This window comes from Pipistrellus kuhlii, unplaced genomic scaffold (genome assembly GCF_014108245.1).
Source record: "Pipistrellus kuhlii isolate mPipKuh1 unplaced genomic scaffold, mPipKuh1.p scaffold_m20_p_7, whole genome shotgun sequence".
NCBI lineage: Eukaryota > Metazoa > Chordata > Mammalia > Chiroptera > Vespertilionidae > Pipistrellus > Pipistrellus kuhlii.
The window spans coordinates 29,362,231-29,389,429 of NW_023425573.1; the positions used below are offsets into that span (position 1 = coordinate 29,362,231).

The 27,199-nt window shown below is 50.1% G+C and overlaps 1 protein-coding gene across 4 annotated transcripts; it reads left to right on the top strand.

Annotated features, from left to right (window-relative positions):
• The first annotated feature begins 8,628 nt into the window (after window positions 1-8,628).
• Window positions 8,629-22,401, top strand: ASB1 (ankyrin repeat and SOCS box containing 1). 4 transcript variants are annotated; one of them, XM_036421420.2, is made up of 6 exons: window positions 9,260-10,034; window positions 10,280-10,421; window positions 11,219-11,360; window positions 12,953-13,255; window positions 17,040-17,425; window positions 18,866-22,401. In XM_036421420.2, exons 3-6 carry the CDS (start codon window positions 11,254-11,256, stop codon window positions 18,991-18,993), a joined length of 924 nt encoding a protein of 307 aa, XP_036277313.1. In that variant the 5' UTR covers window positions 9,260-10,034; window positions 10,280-10,421; window positions 11,219-11,253; the 3' UTR covers window positions 18,994-22,401. The 4 variants fall into 4 exon arrangements, with proteins under 4 accessions (XP_036277310.1, XP_045431792.1, XP_036277313.1 ...); XM_036421417.2 differs by lacking the exons at window positions 9,260-10,034; window positions 11,219-11,360 and adding an exon at window positions 8,629-8,819; XM_036421419.2 differs by lacking the exon at window positions 11,219-11,360 and having other exon boundaries at window positions 10,015-10,034; window positions 10,275-10,421.
• The last annotated feature ends 4,798 nt before the right edge of the window (window positions 22,402-27,199 follow it).

The window sequence follows — 27,199 nt, forward strand, 5'->3', positions numbered from 1 at the left end:
AGGATTTATTCCCTTTAGGTTTATTATACCATCTCATTAAAATGAGCTCTCTATTTTCCCCTCTGTTTTTTTTTTCTTTTCTTTTTTTTTCAGATCAACTTTTTTTTGGGCCTTGTTTTGGAAAAAGAAAATATTTATCCTATCTTTCTTACTCATTTTGTTTAGATCTGTCTGGTTTGTAGATAATGCATCATATAGTTGTTATTCTAGTGGTTGCCTCAGCAACTCTAATACCGACAATTTACAAAGTCCAATATGTATCCAAATCTTCAATTTCCTTTCAATAATACAAGGACAACCCCAACTTATATGCTTTATTATCTGGTCTTTTAGTTTTCTGTTTCTTAGCCCACGAATTAAAGGTATTACTGTTGTTCAGGCAGCCAAGGTTTGTCCAAATTTACCCATATGCTTAGTCATTTCTGTTATTCCTTCTTACACCTCAGCCCTACCCAGCATCCATTTTTCTTTCTAAAATTGACCTGTAGAATTTACTTTTCGAACGGGACGGTGTGCAGGCGTGGAAGACCTGCACACTCACAAAGTGCCGGATGGCCTTTAGGGAGGACGACCTCCCTCATTCAGCCCTGTCTGTTAGCAGGTGGGGCTGCGGGCCCGCCATCCTGGTCCCAGGCCACCACAGCGCCATCTCCAGGCTGCTGGCAGTCTCTGGGGGTTACTGTCTTTGTAAAAGGTGTGCAGGGAAACTGGATTGAACTGAACAGACTTCCTACAGGAAACACAATCACGCTGCTGCTAACATCGCTTTTATGGACGTTTCCCCAAGAAATATTTCTCGCTGGAAAAATAAATTCACAGGATACAGTTAAACCACTTGGTGTGTATGTTGGCCTGGGCGCCTCGTAAGTGTTTCAGCAAACGGGCCACCAAATAACGAAAAGAAGGCTGGCTTTGTTCACGTCCAGGAACAATGATCTTTATTACCTGTGACCCAGGGCGTCCTGTTACATGTGGGCTCAGAAGCAGCCTTTCCTTGGGCCCCTGGCCTGACCCCTGTGTGACCGCTGCGTCGGGGAACAGCAGTGGGCGCGGCACTGCATCCCCTGGCTGAAGGCAGCCGTCTCAACTTCAGTCCATGTTGAATGACGTGTTTTCTGTCTAATGACCCTTGAAAGAAATAAAATAAATTAATCTGGTCTTCACACATCAGAAAAATTAATTTCTGAAAAAAGAGTTTCCAAAGCAACATGCTTTTTTAAAATATACAGATATATTTTTACTTATTTGAGAGAGGAAGGGAGAGGGATAGGAACATAAATGATGAGAGAGAATCATTGATGGGCTGCCTCCTGCATGCCCCCCACTGGGATTGAGCTCGAAACCCAGACATGTGCCCTGACCAGGAATCGAACTATGACCTCCTGGTTCATAGGTTGACACTCAACCCCTAAGCCAACCCGGCAATGTGCTTTTTTTTTTTTTTTTTTTTTTAATTATAGATTGATTTTAGAGAGAAAGATATAGAAAGAAACATTTATTGGTTGTTGCAGTATATTCATTGGGCCCTAGGAAAGGCTGCTTCTGAACCCATAAGGTAACATTGCCCTGGGCTTCAGGTAACAAAGGTCATTGTTACTAGACCTGAAGTCAGACCCGCAACCTTGGTGCATCTGGATGATGCTTCAACCAACTGAGCTACTCAGCCAGGGTTAGCAAAGCAATGTGCTTTTGAGCAGCGAAGCTCAGAGGAGCTACATGGCTGTGCTGTCTTCTTTTACCTTCTTTCTGTTCATTTTCTTGCCTGTTCTTTTGGGGACCTCCTCCTTCACTCCAGTGCCCTGGTGGAGGCCCCAGGGATGGGGCTTCACTGGCCCCAATGAAGGGCACAGGGCCACAGCAGGGAAATCAAAATATTTCCTGTGAGTGACATGTGATATGGTGAGTGATGGTGTGTCCTGCAGTTGCTGAGCTAGGAGTTTGAAGCCTGTGGTGAAGCCACACAGAGGAAACTGTTACAGTGCATGCTGCATGAAGAAGAAAGCAAGGCTGCAGATGACTGAGACCTAGGGCCAGACAGTGAGCTCCTGGATCCAGCCATGCCTGAAGACCATCCATCCTGGACATCTCTGTTCTATAGATGTCTTAGCAGGTGTGATGGTTCAATTTTATCTCGGCTTAGATAGGTCGTGGTGCTTAGTTATTGGGTCAAGTACCATTCTGGATGTTGCTGTGAAGCTGTTTTGTAAATGGGATGAACATCTATAATCAGAGGACTTTAAAATGGAGGCCATTTCCCTTAACAATCTGGGTGGCCCTTATCCAGTCAGACCAAGGGTTTAAGGGCATAAACAGATAACCCTGAGCAAAGGCATTCTGCCTCAGGACTGCAGAGAAGACCCTCTATCGAAGTTTCCAGCTTGCTAGCCTGACCTACAGATTTTAAGATAACATCAGCTCTTGTTGAGTTTCCAGCCTGGGTTTCAGAATGCTAGCCTGCACAGTCACGTGAGCCAATTCCTTAAAATAAACCTCTCTACGTTATGTCCACTGTTTTCAATAGAATGCTATTGTATTCCTAATAAACTACAGTATAGTGTGAACATAACATTTGTATGTGCTGGGAAACCAAAAAAATCATGTGACTCGCTTTATTGTGATACTTACTTTATTGCTGTGGTCTGGAACCAAGCCTGCGATGTCTCAGAGGTCTGCCTGCACATACCTTCATTTAAAAAACTTCATTGTTGCCCTGGCCAGTGCGGTTCAGTTGGTTGAGTGTCGTCCCAGGCATAAAAAGGTTGCCGATTCAGGTTGCAGGCTCGATCCCCAGTAGGGGGCATGTAGGAGATATTCAATGTTTCTCTCATCATCCATGTTTCTCTCTCCCCCTCTAAAGTCAATAAAAACATATTAAAAAACACGTTATTGTTTAAAAAAAATGCTAACCAACATCTGAGACTTCAGCGAGTGTTAATCTTTGTGCTGGTGGAGGGTCTTGCCTTGATGTTGATGGAAATGCAGTGTCTCCGAAGCACACTAAAGTGAAACAATAAAGTGAGGTGTGTGCACAGTCTCGGAGCCCAGGCTTCAAGCAGGGGCTGCTGGGCCACAAGAACCTGGCCACGGACACCTGACTGGCCAGAGCTCCGTCCCCAGAATGTGAACTGAGAGGCTCAGGGTGGAGGTGGATGTCTGAGCTGATGGCAGAGGCTCAGGCTGGAGTCTTCGACTTGGTGGGATCAATGGCCAGTCACGGGGCCAGGAAGGCCATGTGCAGGGAGGGGAAGGCAATGCACAGGAACAGGCAGAGGAGGTGTGATGAGCTGAGAGAGACAAACAAAGACAGAAAGACAGGGTGCTAAAGACACAGCTAGAGAAAGTGAAGTTCAGGAAAACAATGAGAGACAAAGATCAAGACAGAGCGAGACAGGGAGAGATCTACAAGAAAGGGGGGCGGGGGGAGGGGGGGCGATAGCTGAGACCCTTAATCCCTTAATTACATCTGCAAAACCCCTTTTCCAAAATAAGGTGCCAGAGGTGAAGAAGTGGACTTGTCTGTTTGAGGACTCTAATTCATTCCCTGGCTCTCTAGCCGGGAAGGAGCCCAGGTGGGACTAGTGACTGGTTAACACGAGGAGTCCCATCTCCTTCCCAGACCTCCCGAGTCAGAAAACTGTTGTTGGGCATTTTTGTTATAAAAATTATGTTTAATGAGCACCGCTGTAGCTAAATCTCTCACCCTGCCTGGATGAGACGGGTGTTGAGTGACTTTATCCATTTGTTCAATTATCAGCCCTGGGGACTCAGGTGAGAGAACCAAGATTTCCGTGCGACCAGAGGCAGCTTTCCAGGAACGCCACGTCTGCTGGGGTAGATAGGCTAGCACAGCCCGTGGCAGTGAGTCAGGGTGAGAGGCCCCTACTGGAGACTAGATGGGTGGAGTCTGGCATCGGGCCCAGGCACCCAGCTGCTGGGGAGGGGCTGAGGGAGGCATCAGGCGAGCTGGCCATCCCAGGGCAGGGTGCTGGAATGGAGGGGTCCCTCAGTGTGTAGACACTGGGCTCTGGAGGGAGTGTTGGGAACTGCAGGGGGGGGGGGGAGGGGGAGGAGGCTGGGGGAGCATGCTTTTCTTTAACTGCGTCTGGAACCCCCTGTCAGGACAAACTGAGGTCGTTGGTTGGCCGTCTGGAGTGGGGCGTCATCCTCTAAGAACCTGTCACTTCTGCTGCGAGGCATAGGTTCAGGCGTCTCCCTGCTCTGATTCTGAATACCCCTCCCTCCGCCCCCTCCCCAGCCATGGCGCACGGTAGGTGCTCACCTGGTCTCATCCAGCCCCGTGCCTCCTGATACCTGTGGAAAGCTCAGACACCTGTGGGGACACACAGAGGGCACCTGCATGCCAAGGCTGTCCTCTGTGGCCCTGCAGGTCGGTAGGCTCAGGGTCCAGAGTGGGCGATGTGTGTGTGTAGGAAGCTTTGATCCCTGCTTCTCTCCCAGGGAGAGCAGCGAGTGAGGTGAGTTCCCACCCAGGGAAGGGGTGTGGGAGGAGGAAGTGGGCCTGGCTCCCTGTTTAGCTTCTTGCTGCCCTTCTCAGCACAGGGACACGGTCCTGGGCACTAGCAGCCATGGCACTGCTGCCCATTCTGCTCCGAGGCCCTCACACCCAGAAGGGAATGGCACCTTCTATGGGATTCTGTGTCTTCTCCACAGCCCTGTAAGCAGATAGGAGACTGAGGCCTGCGGGAGCTGCTCCTTTTCCAGGTCCCTCAGCCAGAAGGACGTGGCCTTAGCCTCGGGGCTCCTGACTGCTCCTTTCTAGGGCGGACAACAGCGGGTACCAGCTCCCCACCAAGGCTCTGAGGGAGGCCTGCAGAGCAGGGCTGATCAAAGTGTTTCCAGGGCAAAGCCCAGCGTGCAGGTTGCCCTGATTCGTGGTCTCCCCTGGGTGCACCTGAAGAATGCTCCCTCCTCAGGGACCAAGGGCAGAAGAGGAAGAGGATGGGGCTGGGAGTGGTGGTGGTGGTGGGCGGGGGAGTGAGGGGCAAAAGAGATCTCCAAAAGAGGAGGGAGGCCCAAGGTCTCCTGGGAGGAGCTGCCCCAATGCAGGCCCACAGCGGGGTGGACCAGGAGAGCTGCTTGTCTCCTGCCCTGCAGGGGGGCATCTGGTCCCCATTCCCAGAGCTGGGCTGTGGGGGTCCAGCTGCTAGCAGCACCAAAGTTCTGGGATGGGTTCCTCTCCACACGCAGCAGTGAGGCTCGGCTTCCTGCCGCCTGCACCCCTGCGGTATTTGTAGCAGAGGCCCCTGGCTCTTTGCAGCCGGGAAGGAGCCCAGGGGGGACTAGTGACTGGTTAACACAAGGAGTCCCAGCTCCTTCCCAGACCTCCCGAGCCAGAAAGCTGTTGTTGAGCATTTTTGTTATAAAAATTATGTTTAATGAGCACCGCTGTAGCTAAATCTCTCACAGGCCTTAAATAAATGCTTAGAAGAGGAATTTTTTTTTTTTTTAATTTTCTTGTACATCCTCACTAGAGGATATTTTTCCCATTGATTTTTAGAGAGAGTGGGAGGGAGAGAGAGAGAAAGAAAGAGAGATCAATGTGAGACAGATGCATCGACTGGTTGCCTCTTGCACATGCCCTGACCTAGGTCAGGGCCCCGGGACCAAACCAGTGATCCAGGTGCATGCCTTTGAGCAGGTATTGAACTCGAGGCCCTTTGGTGCGAGGCCGACACTAACTATTGAGCACACCAGCCAGGGTGGAATTTCTAATTAAGGATTAGAAACATTTCAAAAAAACACATATTTTTGGAGAGGAAGAGATAGAAACATCAGTGATGAGAGAGATTCATCAATTGGTTGCCTCCTGCAAGCCACCCACTGGGGATTGAGCCCAACACCTGGGCATGAGTCCTGACCAGGAATCAAACCCTGACCTCCTGGTTCATAGGTCAACACTCAACCACTGAGACACCCTGGCTGGACAAGGATTAGGAACATTTTATGCCAAGCTATGCCCCAGAAATATTGGGCTAGACTCCAAGGAGGAGTCATTATGGGATGCTGGGCATTTTATTTTGGGGACATAGATGACTGGGCTACTACGGAGAGGCCTGAGCTGTCAGATAGCAAGAGGACTCAGGGTGGGTGTGGCTACAGGGTGGGAGGAAGTGGGGAGGTAAATGCAAGGGTGCTGCTGGGACTTGGAGGGAGGCAGGGACAGCTTCCACTTTGCCTGAGGTGGCACTCACCCTGTCGGTCCAGGCTGGTGCTGGTGGCACACCCAGGGTGCCCACGACTGTGATGGCATGGCCATACTTTTGTTGACTGCAGGTCAGGTGAGCTGAATGAGTTCCATCCACAGCAGTCACTCTGCAGCCCTGTGGGCAGTTGGCCGGCCAGCCCCAGGGGCGTTGAGGGCTGACTGGCCCTGGATCTGGCTGGTTGGCTGCCACCCTGCACATCCTAATCACTGGTCATTCTGGTCGTTCCACTGGTTTGGTTGCTGGGCTTTTATATATATAGATTACCACAATACAAGAAATGAAGCATGATCCCACTGACCCCCACGCCCAAGACTCCCTTGCAATTGGTTTGGGTGTTGCTTAAAGGACTCAGAGGAAGTGGGACCCTGGATAGAAGGTGAGGCTTGAGGAGAAGGGGTTTGAGTCCTGACTCTGCCATTGTGTGTTTTGGCATGGCAGGGAGCCCCTGACTGCAGGTCCTGAACAATGGGGTGAGGGTTAGTGTGACAGCCAGCACCTGCTGGTGTTGAGAACACTGCCCAGAGCCCAGCAGGCATTTCAGAAGAGGGGGTGGAGCCACTGGAGCTCCAGGTCCTTCTACAAGAGACAGGGCTCCTAGGGCAACGTCAGAGCCAGGACCAGGCGTGTCACCTCTGGTCAGCCCATTGAACCCCTCAGTGCAAAGGTGCTGATGATAGTGCACCCCCACTGCAGGTATCACCTGGAAGCCTCAAAAATCTCTGTTCAGGCCATACCCAGACCAATTGCAGGGGAGTCTCAGGCGTGGGGGTGAGTGGGACCATGCTTCATTTCTTGTATTGTGGTACTCTCTATATATAAATGCCCAGCGACTGAACCGGTGGAACGAGCAGAACTACCAGTGGTTATGATGTTCACTGTGGCAGCCAACCAGCCAGACCCAGGGCCAATCAGCCCTCAACACCCCAACTGGGGGTGGGGCTGGCCGGCCAACTGCCCCTCCCCTTCGCCGGCCTGGCCCAATGGGCCTCCATTATGATGGGCTGGCCATACCCCAGCTGTGCATGAAATTGTGCACCAGGCCTCTAGTATATACATAGTCAACATTACCACCTTAACCTTTTAAAAGGTATATTCACATTGTAGTGTAACCAATCTTCAGAACTTGATTATCTTCCCACCCTGAAACTGTCCATTAAACTCATTCTCCACCCCTCACCCCCCAGTCCCAAGCACCCACCCTTCTACTTTGTCTCCATGAATCTGACTATGTTAAAACAAGTATTTAAATAGAATCATACAGTGTTTGCCCTTTTTGTGACTGGCTTTTTTCACTCAGTATAATGACCTCAGGCTCATCCGTGTTGAAGCCTGTGTCAGAATGTCCTTCTGTTTCAAGACCGAGTAATATTCCATTGCCTGGGCAGACCACACTCGATCCATTCACGCCCTGCTGAATGCTTGGGTTGTTTCCAGGCTCCGTGTTTTGAAAACTCCCATGTGCTTCTGTGTGCGGTTCTGGTTCCCAGCACCATGGGCGTCACCTGGCCCTAGTGCCAAGGGTGCTCTCTGCTGTTATCAAGTCCAAACAGTGCTTCAGGAAGTCCCCTTCCTCAACACACACCGGGAGGGCTGCCAAGTTTGCCGCAGGTGGGCCAGTCTCAGCAAGGGACACCAGCTCTCATCTTTGCGGCTCCCGGTACTTCAGCCCGGCCCTGTTATTACAACACAAGAAGGGCCAGCGGGTCACATACACAGTGTTGGGGAGGGAGAGGGCGGCCTCACACTCATCAGTTACCAGCTGTACCTCTCCCACTTCACCACTCAAACCTGACCCTGTGCGCCCTCCTGGCATCCACTGAGGCCCTCCTGCCCCTTCCGCAGCAGCCTCCTCTCTAAGCCAGTGGGGAACACGGACGGAGCCAAGGGAACCCACGCTAAAGCACCGACTCAATGCGCATGATTTGACAGAGGTTCGTGGAAGGCATTTTTGGGGGACATTCATCGAATACCATGTTAACCTAAGCCCAGCGCGGTGGTAACCCTCCAACTAAGCCTGCTGGGAGGACTGCACCTTCGCATCCGCGCGCTCCGGGACTGCCCCGAGCCCACGGCTGGGCGCGGGGACACAGTGGAGCAGGGCCGCTGCTGCCCGGTGCAGGCCTCCCCGCACCCGCACCCACACTCCCGGGGCCCTCCCCTCCGCGGGGCTAAGGCGGGGCTCGAACCCGCCTCAGGACCCACCCGAGGCCCCGCCCACACCCTCCGGGCGGGGGGGACGGGCGCGACCAACCGCAGTTCTCAGGGCCTCGGGAGTTAGGCCCCGCCCCCTGCGAGCGTGCTTTCCCAGACTCCTCTGCGTGCGGTGAAGGCAGAGCGCAGGCTCTCCCTGCGGCCGGGCAGCGAGGCGGGACGCGGAGGCCTCGGGAGCCGGTGCGGGCGGGGCGCGGTCGTCCGAAATTGTAAACCGGACGCGACCTACCTGCCCGCGGCGCCGGAAGTGGTCGCCGCCGCGCTGGTTCGGCCGGCGGGGCTCGCCGGGGCCGGGAAGGCGGGCCGCGGACGGGCCGAAGGTCGGAGCGCCCATGGCGGAGGGCGGCGGCCCCGACGGGCGGGCCGGGCCCGGGCCCGCAGGTAACGTGCGGGCAGCGGGGTGAGGGCAGGCCCCTGCGACCCCTCGCTCCTCGGCCCGGCGGGTGCAGCCCCCGCGCCGGACGCCCTTTCCCAGGGAACTGGCATCTCGAACTGCCTGCCCGTTAGGACCCCGACTGTGCGCACAGTGGCCACCTTCCAGCTCCGAGGGCACCTGCCAGGGAAGACCCAGAGCCGGCCCCGCGGCGGCTGGTGCCTTTTCTTGGCCATGCCACCCGCGCACAGTGGTGACGCCTTCGCGGCGAGCTCTTGGTGCCCACGTCCAGAGGAGGCAGCCCTGTCATGCGTGGGTTTAGGCAGCTGGGAGGACTCACGCCCACCACTCAATAGCCATCTGGCTTAGGGTCTCTCCCTGAAATAGTCCTGCTGTGGCCATGTGAACCGGCAGGGGCAGTGCGTCATTCGCAGGTGTCCAGGACAGCTGCCCTCTGCACCTGCGGCGGGATCCCCTCCTCGCCTGTTGTCTGAACTTGCCCTGTGTACCAGCCGCTTTTGTGTGCTCCGGACTTCACATGCTCATATGTGTCTTTGGAGAGAGACCTCCTCCAAAGAGCTTATCAGCCCTTAGTAATAAACAAGAACCTTGCTACGGTTACTCATAGGCGTGCCATGATTTAAGATAGAGTGTTGCCTTGGAGACCAGAGCAAGTAGCACTTTGCATTCCTCCCTTCCACCCTCCCCCCTGCAAACATTCACCGGGGGCCCAGTATTGGCGGCACCTTGCTGGAGCTGGGACACCCCAATGAACAAGAACAAGTCAGGCAAGACCCCTTCTGCTCTGGGCTTTGGTCAGTATTGGCTTTGACCCCTCGGGACAGCCAGGACCTTAGGGCCTGGAATGTCATTTCCTGTGAGGGTGAGGGACGGAATGAGAGGTGTTCAGTTGGGAAGAGAGGAGGACTGACAGCCGCTCCCCAGTGGAGAGAGGAGTGTTGTGGAAGGAAGGTTGGCGCTGTCCTTACACACAGGGGCTTGTATACAGAAGGCATGCAAAAGAGGTTTGACTGGACTATAAAAAGCATCTTTAGCACTGGATAAAGCCTGCCTGTGGAGGGGTGTGCTGTACAGCTGTGCTTGGCCCCACGCTGGCATGGTGGGGACGTGAGTGCAGGCAGCCTGAGGTCCTCACCCTTCTTCCTGCCTGGCTGTGTAATTGTTTTCAAAAGTCTTGTTTGACTTAGGACCTTCTATATGAAGTAGCTTTGGCTCACCATCCCCCATCTCACCAATGTCTTTAGAATTATTATTCTCATCAGGTTTGGTGTCAGGAATGTGCTACTTCTGTTAAGGGAAGCTTTCTGTATTTTTCTGTGCTCTGGAAGTTTCTGGAGCGTGGGAACGATTCGTTCTCGAGGGAAAGGGATTGCTGTCGATGGCGCCCATTTTGGTTGGCGTGGGCAGGGTTTCCCGGAGCTGACAGGAGCTCCTCTCTTCAGTGCAGGTCCTAATCTGAAGGAGTGGCTGAGGGAGCAGTTTTGTGACCACCCGCTGGAGCACTGTGAGGACACGAGGCTCCATGACGCCGCCTACGTGGGGGACCTCCAGACCCTCAGGAGCCTGTTGCAGGAGGAGAGCTACCGCAGGTGGGCGTCGCTGTCAGGGGGCTGCCCCGGACTTAGGCCCTGTGGGTTTGCACGAAACCGAGGCTCACAACCCAGGGAGGCCCACTGTCTGGTTGCAGGTGAAGAGCTGATGCTCCCCCATATTAGAGGAAAGGGAACAAAAGAGATGGAGGAGTGGTCAGACTCCTAGGAGATAGCCCGATACCGAGGCCCAGGAGACCCGAGTTCAAGTCCAGCTCTGTCATTTGACCTTTATATTTTCTGGCAGCTTTTGCCTCGTGGTGTCAGCTTCTTCTGTGTTACTCCTGAGGCAGCACTGTTACCCTCTTCAGCAGCGGTAGCCACGCCCCTTTGAAAGTCTCTGGCTCTTCACGCTAAGTGGTATACTACATTCACCTTCCTTGTGTATTTTCTTCTGGTTATCTATCCCTTGGGGGTTCACATCACCGGATGTACCACACGTGACCTCGTTCCTGGTGTACTCCCCTCTGGCTTCTCAGGTCCTCCATCATCTGCCTCCAGGGTCTGGGGATGGCTGTCTCATCAGCCAGGCATGTGCTGGGTGCTCAGTTTCTCCTTCTCTTTGTCCATAGTGCCCTGCCTGTCTCCCTGCCAACTCCTCTCAGGCCCTCCAACATGGCTCAAGCCCTTTCTTCCCAGCAGTGGACTCTTGCGGCTCCTTCTTCCAACTTGGGACACCTGGGAGAGCTCAGGGTGTTTTCCGATTGCTTGGGTGCCTCAGTCTGGAGTCCCAACTAGATTTGAAACTGCAACCAGAACAACACCATGCTTTTTCCGTGTTTTTCTTTCCCCTTCAGGACTGAGTTGAGAGAAGAAATGCCTGCATGTAGACATGGAATCCAATACCAACTTTGTAGATAGTTCCCCCAAAAAGGGTTTTTGCCCTGGCTGTGTGGCTCAGTTGGTTGGACCATCATCCTGTACACTGAAAGGTTGCAGGTTCGATCCCTGGTCAGTATGCCTATGGGTGGCAACTGATCGATGTTACTCTCTCACATAGATATTTCTCTCTCCTTTCCTCTGTCTCAAAAGTCTATGAAAATAACTCTGGCTGGTGCTGCTTGGCGGTGAGAGCATTGACGCACACACCGCAGGGTTGTGGGTACAATTTCTGGTGAAGGGCATGTAGCTGAGTTTCAGGTTAGATTCTCAGCCCTGGTCAGGGTGTGTGCAGGAGACAACCAACTGATATATGTCTCTCACATCGATGTTTCTCTCTCTCCCTCTCCCTCTCCTTCTCCCTCTCTCTCTCTCTCTCTTTTCTCCCTCCCTCTCCTCCCTTTCTCTCCCCCTTCTCTCCCTCCCTCTCTTCCACTCTCTATGAAAAAAATCAATGGAAAAATGACCTCGGGTGAGGATTAACAAAAAGAAATAATATTTAAACAAAAAAAATGAAAATATATTCTCTGGTGAGGATTAAAAAGAAAGGATTTCTAATACTACAGAAATAGGTTTCTTTCTGCCTTTCCTTATAATACCTCAGTATTAATCCCTTACAACAGATATTAATATTAAGAAAAAGCTCTAAATGTCCATAAAGAATTGTTATACAAAGACATCAGGTGGATTACACACAGATATTCAGTGTAAATGACTCAAGTCCAAAGCAAACTTTAATTTGCTGCTTACCAGTAAAATAAAAATGGCAGAATAACATAGAGTTTAGGTTTTAGATCCATGGTTTTTATATTGCTTTTCTAAGTATGTCTTCCTTCTTTCCATGCTCAAGTACAGTGACTCTCCTGCTGGTTGACGATGTTTTTTGTTGCTATGTATTTCTTTGGCGAGGTGTCCTGGGAGTGTTCCTTGGCCTTCTTGTCCAGTGGAAGCTAGTTCCCAGCTGCAGGAGCAGCCCGGACCCGCTGCATGTTTCTGGGTCACTGCTCCTGTGGTCTGGGTTCCTGAGCCGTGTCCAAGGCTGCTTGGGGAACTTGAGATGAACCGTGCCTTAGTTGTTGGCTTGGAGGGTCAGTGGATTGCACGGATGGCATTCCTGGGTAGGGAGCCCTGGTCTGATGGTCACTTCCGATGAGAGCTGAGTCTGCACAGGTTCCCTCCATTGGTGTTGGCCAGGAGTGTAGGTCCTGTGCAGCTTTAGAGTTCCTGCAGGCTGTTATTTGTGCTGTGTCAGATCAGAGGAGCCACAGTGGTCACCTAGTCCCAGGGAGAATACCAACCTTAGGCCTTCGCAGCTAGGCCCAAGCTGGGGAAAAGGGGCCTGGAGGCCTGACCAGATTCCCACGAGTGCTGTCCTCCATGCTGCCCCGCCTCCCTAGGCAGACCCTTCCCCTCTGTGGAGCAGCCCAAGATCTTCTCCAGTGTCCATCCGTGTACCTGGGCCTCGGATTTCTTTTCTGTAGAATGGGTCCAGCACGGTGAACATCTGAGTGCTGTGAAAGCAAGGGGGTGACTGTTTTAGGAGGTTGGCCCCCTATTCTCTGTTTCCTAGTCTCTATATGAGGGGAGGCGCAGCAGCTTATGGGTTTCCCAGTGCCCACCTTCACAGCCTGGATCCCTGTGTTCTCTCTCAGCCGCATCAACGAGAAGTCCGTCTGGTGCTGTGGCTGGCTTCCCTGCACACCGCTGCGCATCGCGGCCACTGCTGGCCATGGGAACTGTGTGGACTTCCTCATCCGGAAGGGGGCCGAGGTGGACCTCGTGGATGTGAAGGGACAGACGGCCCTATATGTGGCCGTGGTGAATGGACACCTGGAGAGTGCCCAGATCCTGCTTGAAGCCGGGGCTGACCCCAATGGAAGCCGGCACCATCGCAGCACCCCGGTCTACCACGCCTCTCGCGTGGGCAGGGCCGACATACTGCAGGCCCTCATCAGGTCAGTACTGCCAGGCCTGGCCCCCATGGCCTCTGATGGCCATCATGGGGAGCTGCAGCCATGGTCTCCTTGTTTTTCATTTTTGCTCCTCTCTCTCTCTCTCTCTCTCTCTCAAATTAGACTTGTTAGAGGATTTGTCTATTTTGTTAATCTTTTTAAAGAGTTTCTTCTTACCTGTATCAGTTCTCTTATTTTTTTTACTGATTAATTGCCATTTTTAATTTCTGTTTTCTATAACTTTTGAGTTACATGCGTATTCACTTTTTTCTTGATTAATAATGTAAATATTTGCCTATAGCTTTGGCAATTCCACTAGGCTTTTTCCTCATTTTTTAAATGCAGTTGAAGTTGAGGTCTTTAAAAAAAATATATATATATTTTTATTGATTTCAGAGAGGAAGGGAGAAGGAGAGAGAGATAGAAACATCAATGATGAGAGAGAATCATTGATTGTCTACCTCTTGCACGCCCCCTCCTGGGGATCCAGCTCCGCAACCTGGGCATGTGCCCTGACTGGGAATATAACCATGACTTCCTGGTTCAATGCTCAACCACTGAGCCACACTGGCCCGGCAAGTTTAGTTCTTCTTTGTCCTTATATTTATAGAGAAGAAAGTTTTGTGCCTATTGTGCTCAGATAATATGGCCCATCTAATTTCCATTTTGGGGATTCTTTGAATTAAATATCTTTTTTTAAATGTTAGACTACATTGTTGTGGGTGCTTGTACCAAAGTATATGACCATGGGTGTTTTGTTTGCATAGTACAATATAGTTGCCTCAATTATGTGATTCAGAGTTCCTCTCTCTGTTCTTACATTTTTAACCAAATTTAGAGACACTGTTACTGTCTAGTCACTGTTGTGATTTGTTTCCCCTGTATAGATTTGTTTCCCCTAGTAGTTTTTGCTTTCTGTATTTTGATGCTAATTGAGTTCATAAAAGTTCTTATTTATTGGTTATGCCCATTATCAACACAAAAGTTTTTTTAATGAAAAACCTATTAGTTTCATTGAAGGCTCCTTTACTCAGCACTCTGTAACTGTGAGCTTTAATCTTTTCAGGTTAATCTTGGTGTTCACCTTTCTATTTGACTGTCTGGAGTTCTTTGTTTTTAGTACAGTTAACATGATTGCTGGAGCTGCTGTTAGGTCTGTTTCTTAACTGTTCTTCAACTCATGTCTTTGTTCCATGATCTATGCTTTCTTTGCTTTCTCTTTCTAGCATTTAGATGGTTTGTGGTCTTATTTTAATTACACTGGTGGTTACTTTTTTTCCTTACTTGAATCAGGTTGCATTTTCATTTTCCATATCTCTAGTGCCTTACTCAGGAGGCAGCTCCTCTGTGGTTGACTGAGTGCAGTATAGGTAGCCGGTTCTCAGAGTCAAAGGACTAGGTAAGGTTCTGTTGGTACAGGTTGCAGTGGGGTGGCTCGAGGAGAGGGACCTGACACTCCCCTCACCCAGCACAGAACATGGTTTTGAAATCAGGTTTTGAAATATATTTATTCCATTCTGTACTAAATGGCTATGAAATTGACCTTTGGGAAGGAAAATGGGATGCGATGGCTGTGATGTTGAGGGTGATAGAGCAGTGATGCCTTTTCTCCTCCTTTTCCAGGCTTTCTGGCCTGATAAGCTAAGCCCTGTATTTTTGCATCTTGGAGAACATAAGCCATTGATTTGGAAATGTTTTTGAGTAGGATCAATCAGTGAAGTTTCATCTTGGCCCCTGAGATCCCTCTGGGCACTTCCGTCGTCCTGATGCACGGCTGCTTTGAATTAAGTGCAGGCCTGGCTTTGGGAGAGGCGCTTGCAGTGCCCTGTGGAGAAAGGTCATTAAGGCATCTGGTTCTCTCCTGGAGCACGGACGCTGCTTTCACAGCGAGGTCCCCAGAACACGTACTACCCTATTGAAAGTTTGTATGTTCTAAGTGATGAGGTCAGTGACTTGGGAAATGGGGTGATGTGGTTGGTTCCTGATGGACAATCCGACCTGAGCATTCCTGCCTTCCCACCATTTCCCAGGCCGGGCTTTCTTCTGCACTGTTAGTTGTGTCCTCTGGAGGTAAGCCTCCGTTCCATTACTGTGTATGTTGCTGATACATACGTTGTTTTTTAGCAAAGGTAAGGAGTGGTATTTCTCCGTGTGCACGTTATGTTGATTTATTGAGTTGTCCCAGGGGTTCCTTGCCAGTGATATTAAAAGCAGTAGGGAATTTTGGAAAATATTCAGGATTAAAATGAACTGGCTCTCATCCAGTATATTTTTATGAGTGGATGCAGGGCTGTCTTTCCCATAGCTCAGCTAATACCAGATTGTCATATTGCCCAAAATTACAAACATTTTGGAAAACAAATCCCTGAGAATGAGCGGGGGGGAAATCAATGCTTGAAACCTAGTTCTCCTTTTCTTAATTGATTGTGTGAAATGAAATAGAGTTTCTGCATGGTTTGGTGTGTGTTTTAGAATGTATTCCTTCTCCCTTCTAGGATGTCTGGGAGAGTGATGTTTGCACTTGTCGTGTCTGATGATGCCACACGGTGGCGTCAGTGGGAGGCCTATGTGCCGTCTTTACAGGCCAGTGCTGCTGGAGTGGCAGTGCAGGTTCCACAGGACACTGGGACAGAGCACAAGTTTGGGCCAGCCATTTTGGGGAATGCATGGAAACAGTGCTGTTCCCTCTGCCCCCTTGTCATACTGCCTACAAACTCCCATTTCTTAATTCAGATTAAGTGTGTGATGGCAAAGCTTGGGAGGCACAGCAGGACTGGCTCAAGGCCACAGGTGCCGGCTGTCTGGTGCTTACTCAATTAGAGTAGGTACTGCATCTCGGTCAGGACCCCTGGAAGTGAGGCTGCGCTTCCCACTGCATTCTGTGAGGCTGCATGTGATTCCAGTTGTTATTGATACTGCTGACGTCACGGTAACTTTGTGGTTAACGTGGCATTTGCCAGGTTGTTCTTTTTCCCTCTGTAATTAATTAATTTGTGGAGAGGTATACTTTGCAAACATGCATATCTCTATTCCTCATCAGATTTTTAATTCATTTATTTATGTCAGACTCATGGTTTCCTGTATTACCCACTGAGTTATTATTTAATTATGTTGTTAATTATTTTGGTGCTTTAATTGTGTCAGATTTGTCTTCGGGACCCCCAGCCAGCCATCTCTATCTTTGGACACATCCCCATCTTTGGGCAGTTCCCCACTTTCTCACATAACAACTATGCTAGGCTCATCTTGTGCTTTCTGTCTCAGCCCTGGAATTTGAGTCCTGGTTTCTTTGAGTGGAGAATGTGTTTAGGAACCAAGATCAGACACAAGGAGTGCTTATGGCGTGTGGTGTTACTGATTCCAGGCCCTCCTACTGTGCAGTCACTCATACATTCGATCTGTGTTTCTCTGTCTGTGAACATCACCAGGTGGGTGCTCACGTGGGTGCCTCCAGCTTCTCTTTTCCAGTCAGAGAGACCTGGTTTGGGGAATATTGTTTTGGTGATTTCATAGGATAAATTTGGAAGTTTTCCTTTGTTTAATAGTTTAGCTGTGGAATTGTTGGATCTTGGAAGATTTGAGAGAATTTTCTTACGAATTTGTGAGTGGGTTTCAGGTTCCTAACTACTGCTTACTTGCTGGAAGTAATGAGACTGATGTGAACTGTGGCATCTCCAGGGATCCCCACTGCTCATGGGGTTCAGGCCCATCTTCTTAGGGTGCGTGGGAATCTGTTGACACCATTAGTCCCCTGCAGAGTCTGATCATCCTTGTGTCTCCCCTGTAGGTACGGGGCCGACGTCGACATCAATCACCACATTCTTCCTGACATCCGGCCGCCCTTTTCCCGGCGCCTCACCTCCTTGGTTGTCTGCCCTTTGTATATTAGCGCAGCCTACCACAACCTCCAGTGCTTCAAGCTTCTGCTCCAGGCAGGGGCGAACCCCGACTTCAACTGCAACGGGCCTGTCAACACGCAGGGTTTCTGTAGGGGCTCCCCCGGGTGCGTCATGGATGCTGTCCTGCGTCATGGCTGCGAGGCGGCCTTTGTGAGTCTGCTCGTGGAGTTTGGAGCCAACCTGAACCTGGTGAAGTGGGAGTCCCTGGGCCCAGAGTCCAGGGGCAGAAGGAAGGTGGACCCCGAGGCCCTGCAGGTCTTTAAAGAGGCAAGAAGTAAGCGGCCCAAATTCAGCTCTGACTTGCTGTCTGTTTGAATGAACCAAGTTGTAGCCATTTAAAAATACCTCCAACTAAGCGCATGGTTAGAATCTTTGGTTAGGGCTAGGACTTTTCCAGAATGGTCTTCCAGATTGGTCTTCTCTTTAGAATTTGTAGATACCAAGAGCTGATACCAGGGAATCTATAAAAGTACATATTCTCAAAGCTCCTAAAATTATACATTTTTCCCTTTTTGCTCTGTTTTGTGACACCAAATTCTTTCACTTCTATTTAATTTTTATAAGACATCTTTTTTAAATCCTCACCCGAGGATATATATTCTATTGATTTTTTTGAGAGTGGAAAGGAGGGGGAGAGATACAGAGAGAGAAACATCAGTGTGAGAGAGACACATCAATTGTTGCTTCCTGCACACGCCCTGCCTGGGGCTGGGGATTGAGCCTGTAACCCAGGTATGTGCTCTTGACCAGAATCAAACTTGAGACACTTCAGTCCCCGGGTTGACGCTCTAAACACTGAGCAAACCAGCTAGGGATCTAATTTGATTTTTAATTGCTTGCCTTGAACAAATTATAAGCCCATCTATTAGTGTTTCCCATTTCTCTTTCTTTGGTTTGGGATTGTGTGATAAGTCTAACTTCTGTTAGAATAAGTCCATCATTTGCTTATTTGTGCACAAAGATTTTGCCAATGCATTAACATGTTGACAGCCAGAGTCTGCAGTTGATGGGGCTGGGTCTTGTCAGAGGCTCTCTGGGGCTTGGAATTTATTTTAAGTGTCCTGTGCAGGCCACTGTGCCCTCTGACCTGCCCAGGCCCAGCCTCATTGCTGCCCGAGTCCTGGGCATCTGGCTCTCACCTCGTACAAACTTGAGTTTGTTGTATTTGGTTGTTGGGTTCCCTGCAGCTGTCACTGATACGTGCTCCTATGGGCCTTCGGGAGACCTGGTGGTTAGAGCTGTTCTGATAGAATTAAGCTGCCTATCTATGTTCATGCCTGTTGCCCAGGTCAGAGACACCGCTAGGCTTTTTTTCACCCGGAGCAAAATTGTCAGCCTGTCCTAGCCCGCTCTCCCAGACTCCTGGGAGGCTTCTGGATTGACCCAGAGCAAACCCTGACAGAGGGTGGGGCAGTGTCTACACCTGCAGGGCTTTCAGTGGTCAGCTCTGACTTCTCTGTGGAGGGAATTGAACACAGTTGAGGAGATGCTGTCAGCCAGCAGGTGCCCCAGGTAATGAGGATTTCCCTGCTTTTGCAGACAGAAGGAGCAGGTAGCAAGGCCTTTTTCACCATGGCTCATGCTCCTAGCTCTAACATTGGGAAGTTGGCAGTGACGATCTGTGCCTGTCCGTCATAACCAGCCTTGGCTCCTCAGAGTTAGGAGAGGAATTAATTTCTCCTTTTTCTCTCCATTCCTTCCCGTGGCCTCCCAGGTGTCCCCAGGGCTTTGCTGAATCTGTGCCGTGTGGCCGTGAGAAGAGCTCTTGGCAAGTACCGACTCCATCTGATTCCCTCGCTGCCGCTGCCAGACCCCATAAAAAGGTTCCTGCTGTACGAGTAAAGGCAGTGCAGCGGCGGTTTGCAGCGCGGAAGGCGGTGATCTGCGGGGAAGCTGGACCTGCTTCTTGCTCCTGTGAGCCCATCCTGTGCCGACAGATCACATTTGGCTGTTGCTAGGCAGACGGCCTTTTTCTTCTGGGTTGTAATTCCATCTCAGGTCTTGGACATCGGACAGTCTCTGGGTCATTATCAGCTGAGAGGCTCATACAGAACTTGATGTTATTCTTCCTCAGTGTCTGTTTTGGATTTTCCCAGCTGCAGATGGATGAGTGGGCCTGGAAGTGTGTGCAGGTGCAGGCTGTGGTTGGAGAACTCGGCACTTTCCAGAGCTGTGCTTCTGTCTGTGGTTTTACTTCTCAATTTGTTTGATTCATCCTTCTGATACCAAATGGAAAGGGAGTTTTTGGTAAAAAAGTAGAGTGCAGAAACACAGTTCATGAACTTGCTGGTTGTCCCTTGCTTCTGGGGTTGACATGTGACACATGTCGTACATACATCCCTTCCTTGCCAGTTCAGTGTTCTCTCCTTGGGGTGGGGAGTCCTACTGTCTTCAGTCAAGGCTGGTTTCCTGGCTGCAAGGATTGGCGGTGTTATCTCAAAGTCAGTGCCTGCGTTTGCTTGCAATCATAAGAGAGAGCATCTGCATTCCCCAGCGCTATACCTGTTCTGGTACTCGACTGCTTGGCATCATGCCACAGGTCCCGAGTTTTCTGCCATTTCATTCTGGGGAACTTGCAGACATCATTTGGACCAAGGCCTGCCCAGCAGCATCCACTGCCAGGTGCGGTGGGAAAAGAGACCTGCAGCGCTGCCTCTCTCCTAGTCCCTGCACACACCAGCGTGGCACCCACCTGTCCTTGGTGCGGCCAGGCTGTCAGCTGTGGTGTCCTGTGGACAAACACCTGTGGTTGGTAATTGCTCCTCTCTGTTTGGGACCTGATGTCTTGGTGGTATTCCTAGAACCTAAGCGGATAGTGGTGAGGTCAGGTCTCCCCCTGGCCTGCTGAGGGCGTGGTAGGTGGGAGAGATGAGTGGGTTGGCACACCTGGGCTCTAAAGGAGGAGTTTCAGGAGTGGTGCTCAGCTCACCTTGGAGTTTTCCAATCCTGGGTCCCCTTCTGCTGCTCGCTTGGCTCAGGCGTTCTCCTGTGAGCCATGTTGCAGAGTTACGTGCTCTGTGCTGCCCTGCTGAGTGCTGTCTGCAGGGCCTGTTGAGGACACAGCGCCTAGCGCTGTCCTGGAGAGGGTCGTGGTGTTCGGGGCTTTCTGGACAGCAGCCCCTGGGATTGCTGCCAGCCCACGAGCCCCCCATGTGTAGGCGCGACCTTCTGGCTGCACAGGGCCAGGCCTCACCTCTTCCTTTCCAGAGGACAGGATGCTCCCTGGGTTCAGCCGTTGTCTAGTGAGTTTTTTCAGAATCCCTACAATTTGGAGGTCAGCCTGCCTGAAACTTTATAGCTGCCAAACGTGTGAACAGTCAGCTGCTTAAGGCCCCTTTGTTGTTCAAAGTGACACTTTATAAAGCTCCTGGTCTTTTGTTGGCAATGGTGGGCCAAAGCATAGGAACAGAGCACTTTATACAACCATGTTTCTAAGCCCTGGGCTCGAAGAGCTGAGGCTGCTGCCTGGCTGGCCCGAGCCTTCCCCAGGAAAGGGCACCGGCAGCCGATGGAAGGAGCCGAGCACCCCCAGCCTAGTCCGCGGCGCCTCTGACTGTCTCCATAGTCCTGAGCTCTGGGCCTTGGCTGCTGGGGACAGATGGGCTGGGGTGGGCATGGGTGGGGGCAGTGTTGATAACTCTGAGAATTCAGCTTTGGCACCCTGGGTGGGGTGTGGAATGTATCTCCCAAACCCACCTGTGTCACGTTTGTGCCTTTTCATGTTGTTTATTTATTTATATATTTATTTATTTATACCTGGCTTTATTCCGGAAAAGCGTTTAAGGCAGAGATACTTTAGTTTTGATGTTTGGTTCTGAAATTGGATAAGTTTTAGTTAGTGTGTACTTGTTAAACAGATACTTTTTTGAAGAAAGGACAATTGACAGTTTCCTAATGTAGAATATGTCTGTTATCAGGCCTAAGTGCCATCACTTTAAGTTTTTTGCATCTTCCACGACTTGATTCTTCAAATGAATGTTTCATGCAGAAGTAGGAAGAGGAACAGCAAGCACAGGACTGAGCAGGGGAGGCCCTGTCCCAGAGAAGCAACTGTGCCTGGGCAGGCCCGTGGGCAGGGCGGCTGCGCTTAGCGAGGCTGTGCCTTCCCGCAGGGCTCACAGGAGAATGTACAGGAGGCACATTGTGCAGCAGTCCCTGTCAGCTGCTGTCCTGGTGACTGTCCCTCCCTCGTGAGTGATGGTGCAGATGCCGTAAGGGTCTGGGACCTTGGGATCGGGCTTGACGGTGTGTCCCCTGGGGCAGTGAGAGTCCTGGGGTCCACAGCTAGGTCTTGGGCACAGCAGGCTCTGTGCAGGTCGGAAGTATAACTTAGAAAGTCCAGTTTAGTAAACCCAGAGGGTTGTCTTTTATTTTGAGATTATGTTCTTAATTTGGGTGATAAAATGTCCTTTATTGAAGGTGGTAAGAGAGGGCAATTTTTAAAAAAATCTTGGTTGCAAAACAAATTGTTTGCTGCCTTTTGTCAAGCTACAGAATTTCTCGTTTGTCCATCTCTGAAGTCCCAAAGTTGGGGACCCACAGTTCAGCTGTAGTGTGTTTACACAGCGGTGACAAAGTCCTCTTGGATCCTGGAAGTGGTCTGTGCGCTGTTGAAGGACAGTGTCATGTGGCTGTTGCCTCATCCAGGAACGAGCTCTGAGGTCCTGTATGGCATAGTTGGAAGTGCATGCTACATCCTGGTGATGACAGGGCCAGTGTCCCTGCAGTGGTGGCCCTCTGGCCACTCCCGAGTCCACAGAGACTCTCCTCTGTATCTTGTGCAGACTCGATTCTATCTGCTCTAGGCGATAATAGGATGGAGAAGTGAGGTGGGGAGGAGTGACTTCCGTTGCTTTAGAATATAATTGCTCAGTTTCTGGAATGCGTAGGTATCCTTTCTTTTTAAGTTGCTTTGTTTTCGGATTCCTACCAAGTAATGTACGAATGTGCATAAGTCCGGTCTAAGTGTGGTGTTTATGGACACCACTCTCTGGTGTATAAAACCACAGTGTGCTGCTGCAGTTCAGCCAGCAGAGTCCTCTGTCTGGTGTGTGCACAGCTCCTGTGTGCCGGGACATGCACAGATAAGGACCGTCCTGAGCACAGCGTCCCCTCAGCTTTGTGATGAGTGTGTTTGACCACAGTGGCTGGGACCCACTGCTCTTGCACTTGTACCTGGTTAAGAGCTTTCAAAACTACAATGGACATCTTTCTATGTTACTGTAAATTAATAAATGCTTTATTCCCCTATAATTCCTCCAAGTGTCTTAATTTTTTGGACCATTTGTCTCATGAGATTGGTCGTGTGAAATCTTTGTGTCCGAAGTTCAGGGGGGAAGTAGTTGTCTCTCTGGAAAGTTTCTGACGATTGCAGAGAAGGACTTGTCTAAGCAGGGGTTGCAAATGGCCCTCAGGGTTGATGCACAGCTTTCCACTGCTGGACGGGCCTATTTTACTTAGTGGGTTTCTGGTTGGAAGAATGTTTGAAACGTTTTCAAGTGAGGCTTCTGCCCCTGCAGTGTTTGATGGGGGAGGGGGAGGTGGAGACCACGGGCGAGAGCCTTGTTTCTGGGTCCTGTTACATGTGATTTTTAAAAAATTTTAATTCTTACCAGAGGATACTTTTTCCATTGATTTTCAGAGAGAGGGGAGAGGCGAGAGAGAGATACATCTATTGGTTGCCTCCCCGATGGGCTGAGGATCAAACCTACAATCGAGGTACATGCCCTTGACTGGGAATTGAAGGAACTGAACCCGTGATCCTGCTGGCCTACATTCTAACCAATGAGAAAAACTGACCTGGGCCATGTGGCTCATTTAAAAAAAAATTATTTTTTAGATTGATTTCAGTGAGAAAGGGAGAGGGATGAAGAGATAGAGACATCAATGATGAGAGAGAATCATTAATCGGCTGTCTCCTGCATGCTACCTCCTGGGGACTGAGCCACAACTCAGGCATGTGCCCTGACCTCCTGGTTCATAGGTCAACAACCACTGAGCATACCAGCTGGGCCCATGTGGTCATTTTGACAGGAGAGTGATGGTGGGAGGTGAGGTGTAAAGCTTTGGGAGGAACCCAGGAACGAATGAGTTAAAGACAGATGTATGTCCCCTGAAGTCCTGAATCCAGTAAGCAAGTGTCATTGACTAGAAGCCCTACAGGGGCCATGTGGGAGCCATAATTGGTGCAGAAACACCAGGGAATAGGGGAGACTGCCACTAAGTTAGGGGGATGTGCCTCCTCGGGATGGGCATTCACAGGTGTCCCAGTAACTGGCTCTGCAAGATGCAACTGCTCTGAAATTCCCTGGCTCTGCAGCCCTGTGTTTCCTGTGGCCATCTCCCTGCCAGCAAACCAAATCCTGTGGTGGCTGCAGCCACTCTGGCAGGGAAGCTCATTGGGCTGCCTGGGCTGCTGGGCCAAGGCTGGCGGGCTGGGAGCCCCCTGGTGCACTGAGGCAGGGCCACCGGGTTCCTCTTCCAGGGAAACCAGCCTCCCCTTTCATAGCCTCTGGGCCTATGAATTACAGTGGGTCTCTGAACGGGCTGAAGAGCAGTCACTAGCTACAGTTTTAACTCAGGTTTTTCTCCTGTACCTGAAGTTTTCTTCCTGCTTGATTTTGATGACCGGTCCACATCTGCTGTCTTTCACAGCAGATGTACACCCTCCCACTCCCCATCCCCTGCCTGTGGAGGTCAAGTCCTGCCATTTGGCCTCAGCTTCTCTGAATCCCATCTTCTTCCCTGGAACCAACCAGCCCGTCTCCATAGCAGCATCCCCACCATCACATCTGCCCGACGAGGGAGCAGTCCCAGAGCTTCTCAAGGATGCGAGCGCACATCTTGCCATGTTTCTCATGCCTTAGTGACGGGAGTGCTTCTGGGGAAGTGGGCGGTGGTCACCTTGATGAACCCAGCCCCACATTCCTGTCTCCTACGCCTTGGCTCCCCTCCTCCAGTCCAGGAAGCTCTGCACCTCAGCCTCATTAAACATAGGTTTCTCTTTAGTTTAAGTTTCAGTTAAGTAAACTTGCTGTTTACCGCTGAATGTAACCTCCAGCTCCTGTTACATTCCTCACTCCTCACTCTGACCCCTCAGAACTCACCTCCATCTGCTTCCATGTTCCTGCTGATACGTGTGAGGGAAGGCTGGCTCAGATGAGCTGTTTCTTAGGGGCACAGGCACCCTATGCCCTGGGGCACTCTGGGATTTGCCCTGGTTTTGTGTCTGGCGGCAGAGTGGTAGTGTTGACAGTCCCTGGTGAGTGACAGCATCTTCAACATCCCCACTCTTGTCTGTGATGCCAAAACCAAACTTAGGGAAGACTCACAGGAGTGGGGCAGTTGCATTTACTCTCGTGTCAGAGCGTGGGTGGGAGCGAAATCCCTTTGTCATGAGTTCGGGAACAACGAAAGTGTGGGGATCAGCACGCCACAGTGTCATTGCCCATGTGTCTGGTTTGACTAGAAACAATGAACGCTTTTTTCCAAAGGCCCTTAAAGTCAACTTTACAGGCCATCAGCTCTGACACTGACCCACCATTGGGCATCTTGGGGATGGGCTCTGGGGAGGACTGCCATCCCGTCCTGGGCTGGGCCCTGACTTGTCACGTGCTGGCCCAAAAAGGTGAATGGAGGACTGTGGATGGAGGCTGAGCCTCCCGGGAGCTCTGTGCTGTCTTCTGACATCACAGGAGTCCAGTAGAGAAGGCGCTGGCCACTGGTGCAACAACAAAGCGCAAATTGGCATTTGAACACAAGTACTTCCGGTACTTTGCTAAGAAGAATCTTTTCTCTTCAAATCCTCACCTGAGGATATTTTTCTATTGATTTTTAGAGAGTAGAGGGAGTCAGAGAGAAACATTGGTGTGAGAGAGAGACACCAATTGATTGCTTTCCCACACGTCCTGACCAGGACTAGGGATTGAGCCTGCAACCAAGATACATGTCCTTCACCAAAATGAACCTGGGGTTCTTCGGTCCAGAGGCCAATACTCTTTCCATTGAGCCAAACTGGCTTTGCCTGGGGAGAGGGATCTTTGAGACCCTCTGCTTAAGAAAGTTAAAGGACCAAGAACCACCACAGGACGAGGAGTGGAGCTGCCCAGATGAAAGAGATTCTGACGAGGAGGTCTTGTCCCCTAACCCACCCCCGGAAGTGGGTGTCTGTTGGCCTGGCAGAGCTGGGTGTGTGGCCACGTCCTCCATTCACCTCAGCAGTGTGCTGTACCCTGTGCAGCTCCAGGAAAAGGACAGTCTTCCAGAGCCACAGGGACATTGGCCCCGGGCACCTGTCCTCTGGTGGAGGAACGCCCAGCAAGTACTATGCAGGTGCTTTTACTTGGGGCAAGAAAGGGCGTTTCTGAGCCATCAGCCTCAGACTTGCTCACAGCTCTGCAGGAGGCACTGGCCCAGCTCCAGCAGGGGAGGAGGCTGGAAGGAGCCAAGCAGTGTGTGGCCCTGGGGGAACGACACCTTTAGCTCCACCAGCCACTCTGTTCAATCTAAGGAACTGGGAAATCTCAACAGCAAATAAACCTGCTCCACCTGCAGCGAGCCATCCCTTAGCACACAGAAGCAGACCTGCAGACAGACTCCAGCCCATGTGGGACAGAAGTCCCCGGACTGTGGGCGCCCTCTGGTGGTTGGCTGATTTGGGGGACCCACTGTTCAAATGCAAAAGGTGGCATTTCAGGGTGAATCCTGCCTGTACTTTTTTTTTTTTTTTTTTTTTTTTTTTTTCCATTTTCCATTTTCTAATTTTTATTTTTTCAGTTACAGTTTACTCTCTGTTATTTGTATTGGTTTCAGGTGTACAGCATAGTGGTTAACAATCATATACTTCCTCCTGATATTTCCAGTACTCACCTGGCACCATACATAATTATTACATACTAGAAGCCTGGTGCACAAAATGTGTGCATGGGTAGGATCCCTCAGTCTGGCCAGTGATCAAGGGCCTTCCAGTTGCTGGCTGGGGCCTTCCTTCCCTTCATTCCACACTGCCTTCATTCCACACTGCCTTCATTCCACACTGCCCCTTGGTGATCAGCGCATGTCATAGCGAACAAACTCCGGAGGATACAATTTGCATATTAGCCTTTTATTATATAAGATCATATAGGATTATTGACTGTATTATTTATATCCCCATAACTGTTTTATAACTATCAATCTGTACTTCTTAACCTGTTAACCGGGAAGTTCCCTTTTTAATTACCGTATTTTCCGGCGTATAAGACGACCCCCCACTTCCGAGGCAACACCAGTTCTTTTTTTAATAGACTGCCTCTCTGACTCTGGCCAATCTGAGCAGGCTTTTTACTAGAACACAGTGTCGTCTTATACGCCGGAAAATATGGTACACAACGTATAACGGGTGCATACTCTTTCACTAGGACGTGTCAGTACGTCACGCCCAGTGGACGTAATTTTATATTATTATTTTTTTATTTATACTTAATTAAAATAAATGAAATATATATTTTTCATTTATATATATTTTTTCATTTATTTATATATAAAGCACAACGGAAAACAAAATTACAAACAAATAGAAAAGAATACCTACAAAAAAATGGAAACATCGAATTAAAAATTATAAATTTTATAAACAATTATAAAGATTACAAAAAATATGTATTTTTTATTTCTATACACAATAAAAATATAAAAAAGTTAATTACAGAACAATAAACAAAAGCACACAAATAAAATAGAAATATTGAGTTTAAAAAATTGAAATATAGAAGTAAAAATTCAAAACTCAACTTCCGTGTGATATATTTTAAAACAATTGTTGATACATAGTGCTACCTTACAATCCGGACACCAGTATGTAGATTCTTTCCTAACACCTTTTTTGTAGCAAACTCTGCATTTCCTGGATTTAGTTTTTCCTATATCGCTTTTCATTTGTTCTGGAAAATGCCTTTCAACTAAGCGTGATGGTTTAGATGTAGAGCAGCTTGTTGATGTCTTTGGGTGGGTTTTCACTATGTTGTTATCTACCAATTTCTCTACACACTCTATCAAAAAGTGTCATCAA

Excerpts from the sequence above, each read along its gene's own strand:
- ASB1 (XM_036421417.2), top strand. The coding sequence starts at position 8,771 with ATGGCGGAGGGCGGCGGCCCCGACGGGCGGGCCGGGCCCGGGCCCGCA. Across the intron at positions 10,422-12,952 it reads CAGGAGGAGAGCTACCGCAG|CCGCATCAACGAGAAGTCCG; the intron begins GTGGGCGTCGCT and ends GTTCTCTCTCAG. Across the intron at positions 17,426-18,865 it reads GGTCTTTAAAGAGGCAAGAA|GTGTCCCCAGGGCTTTGCTG; the intron begins GTAAGCGGCCCA and ends GTGGCCTCCCAG.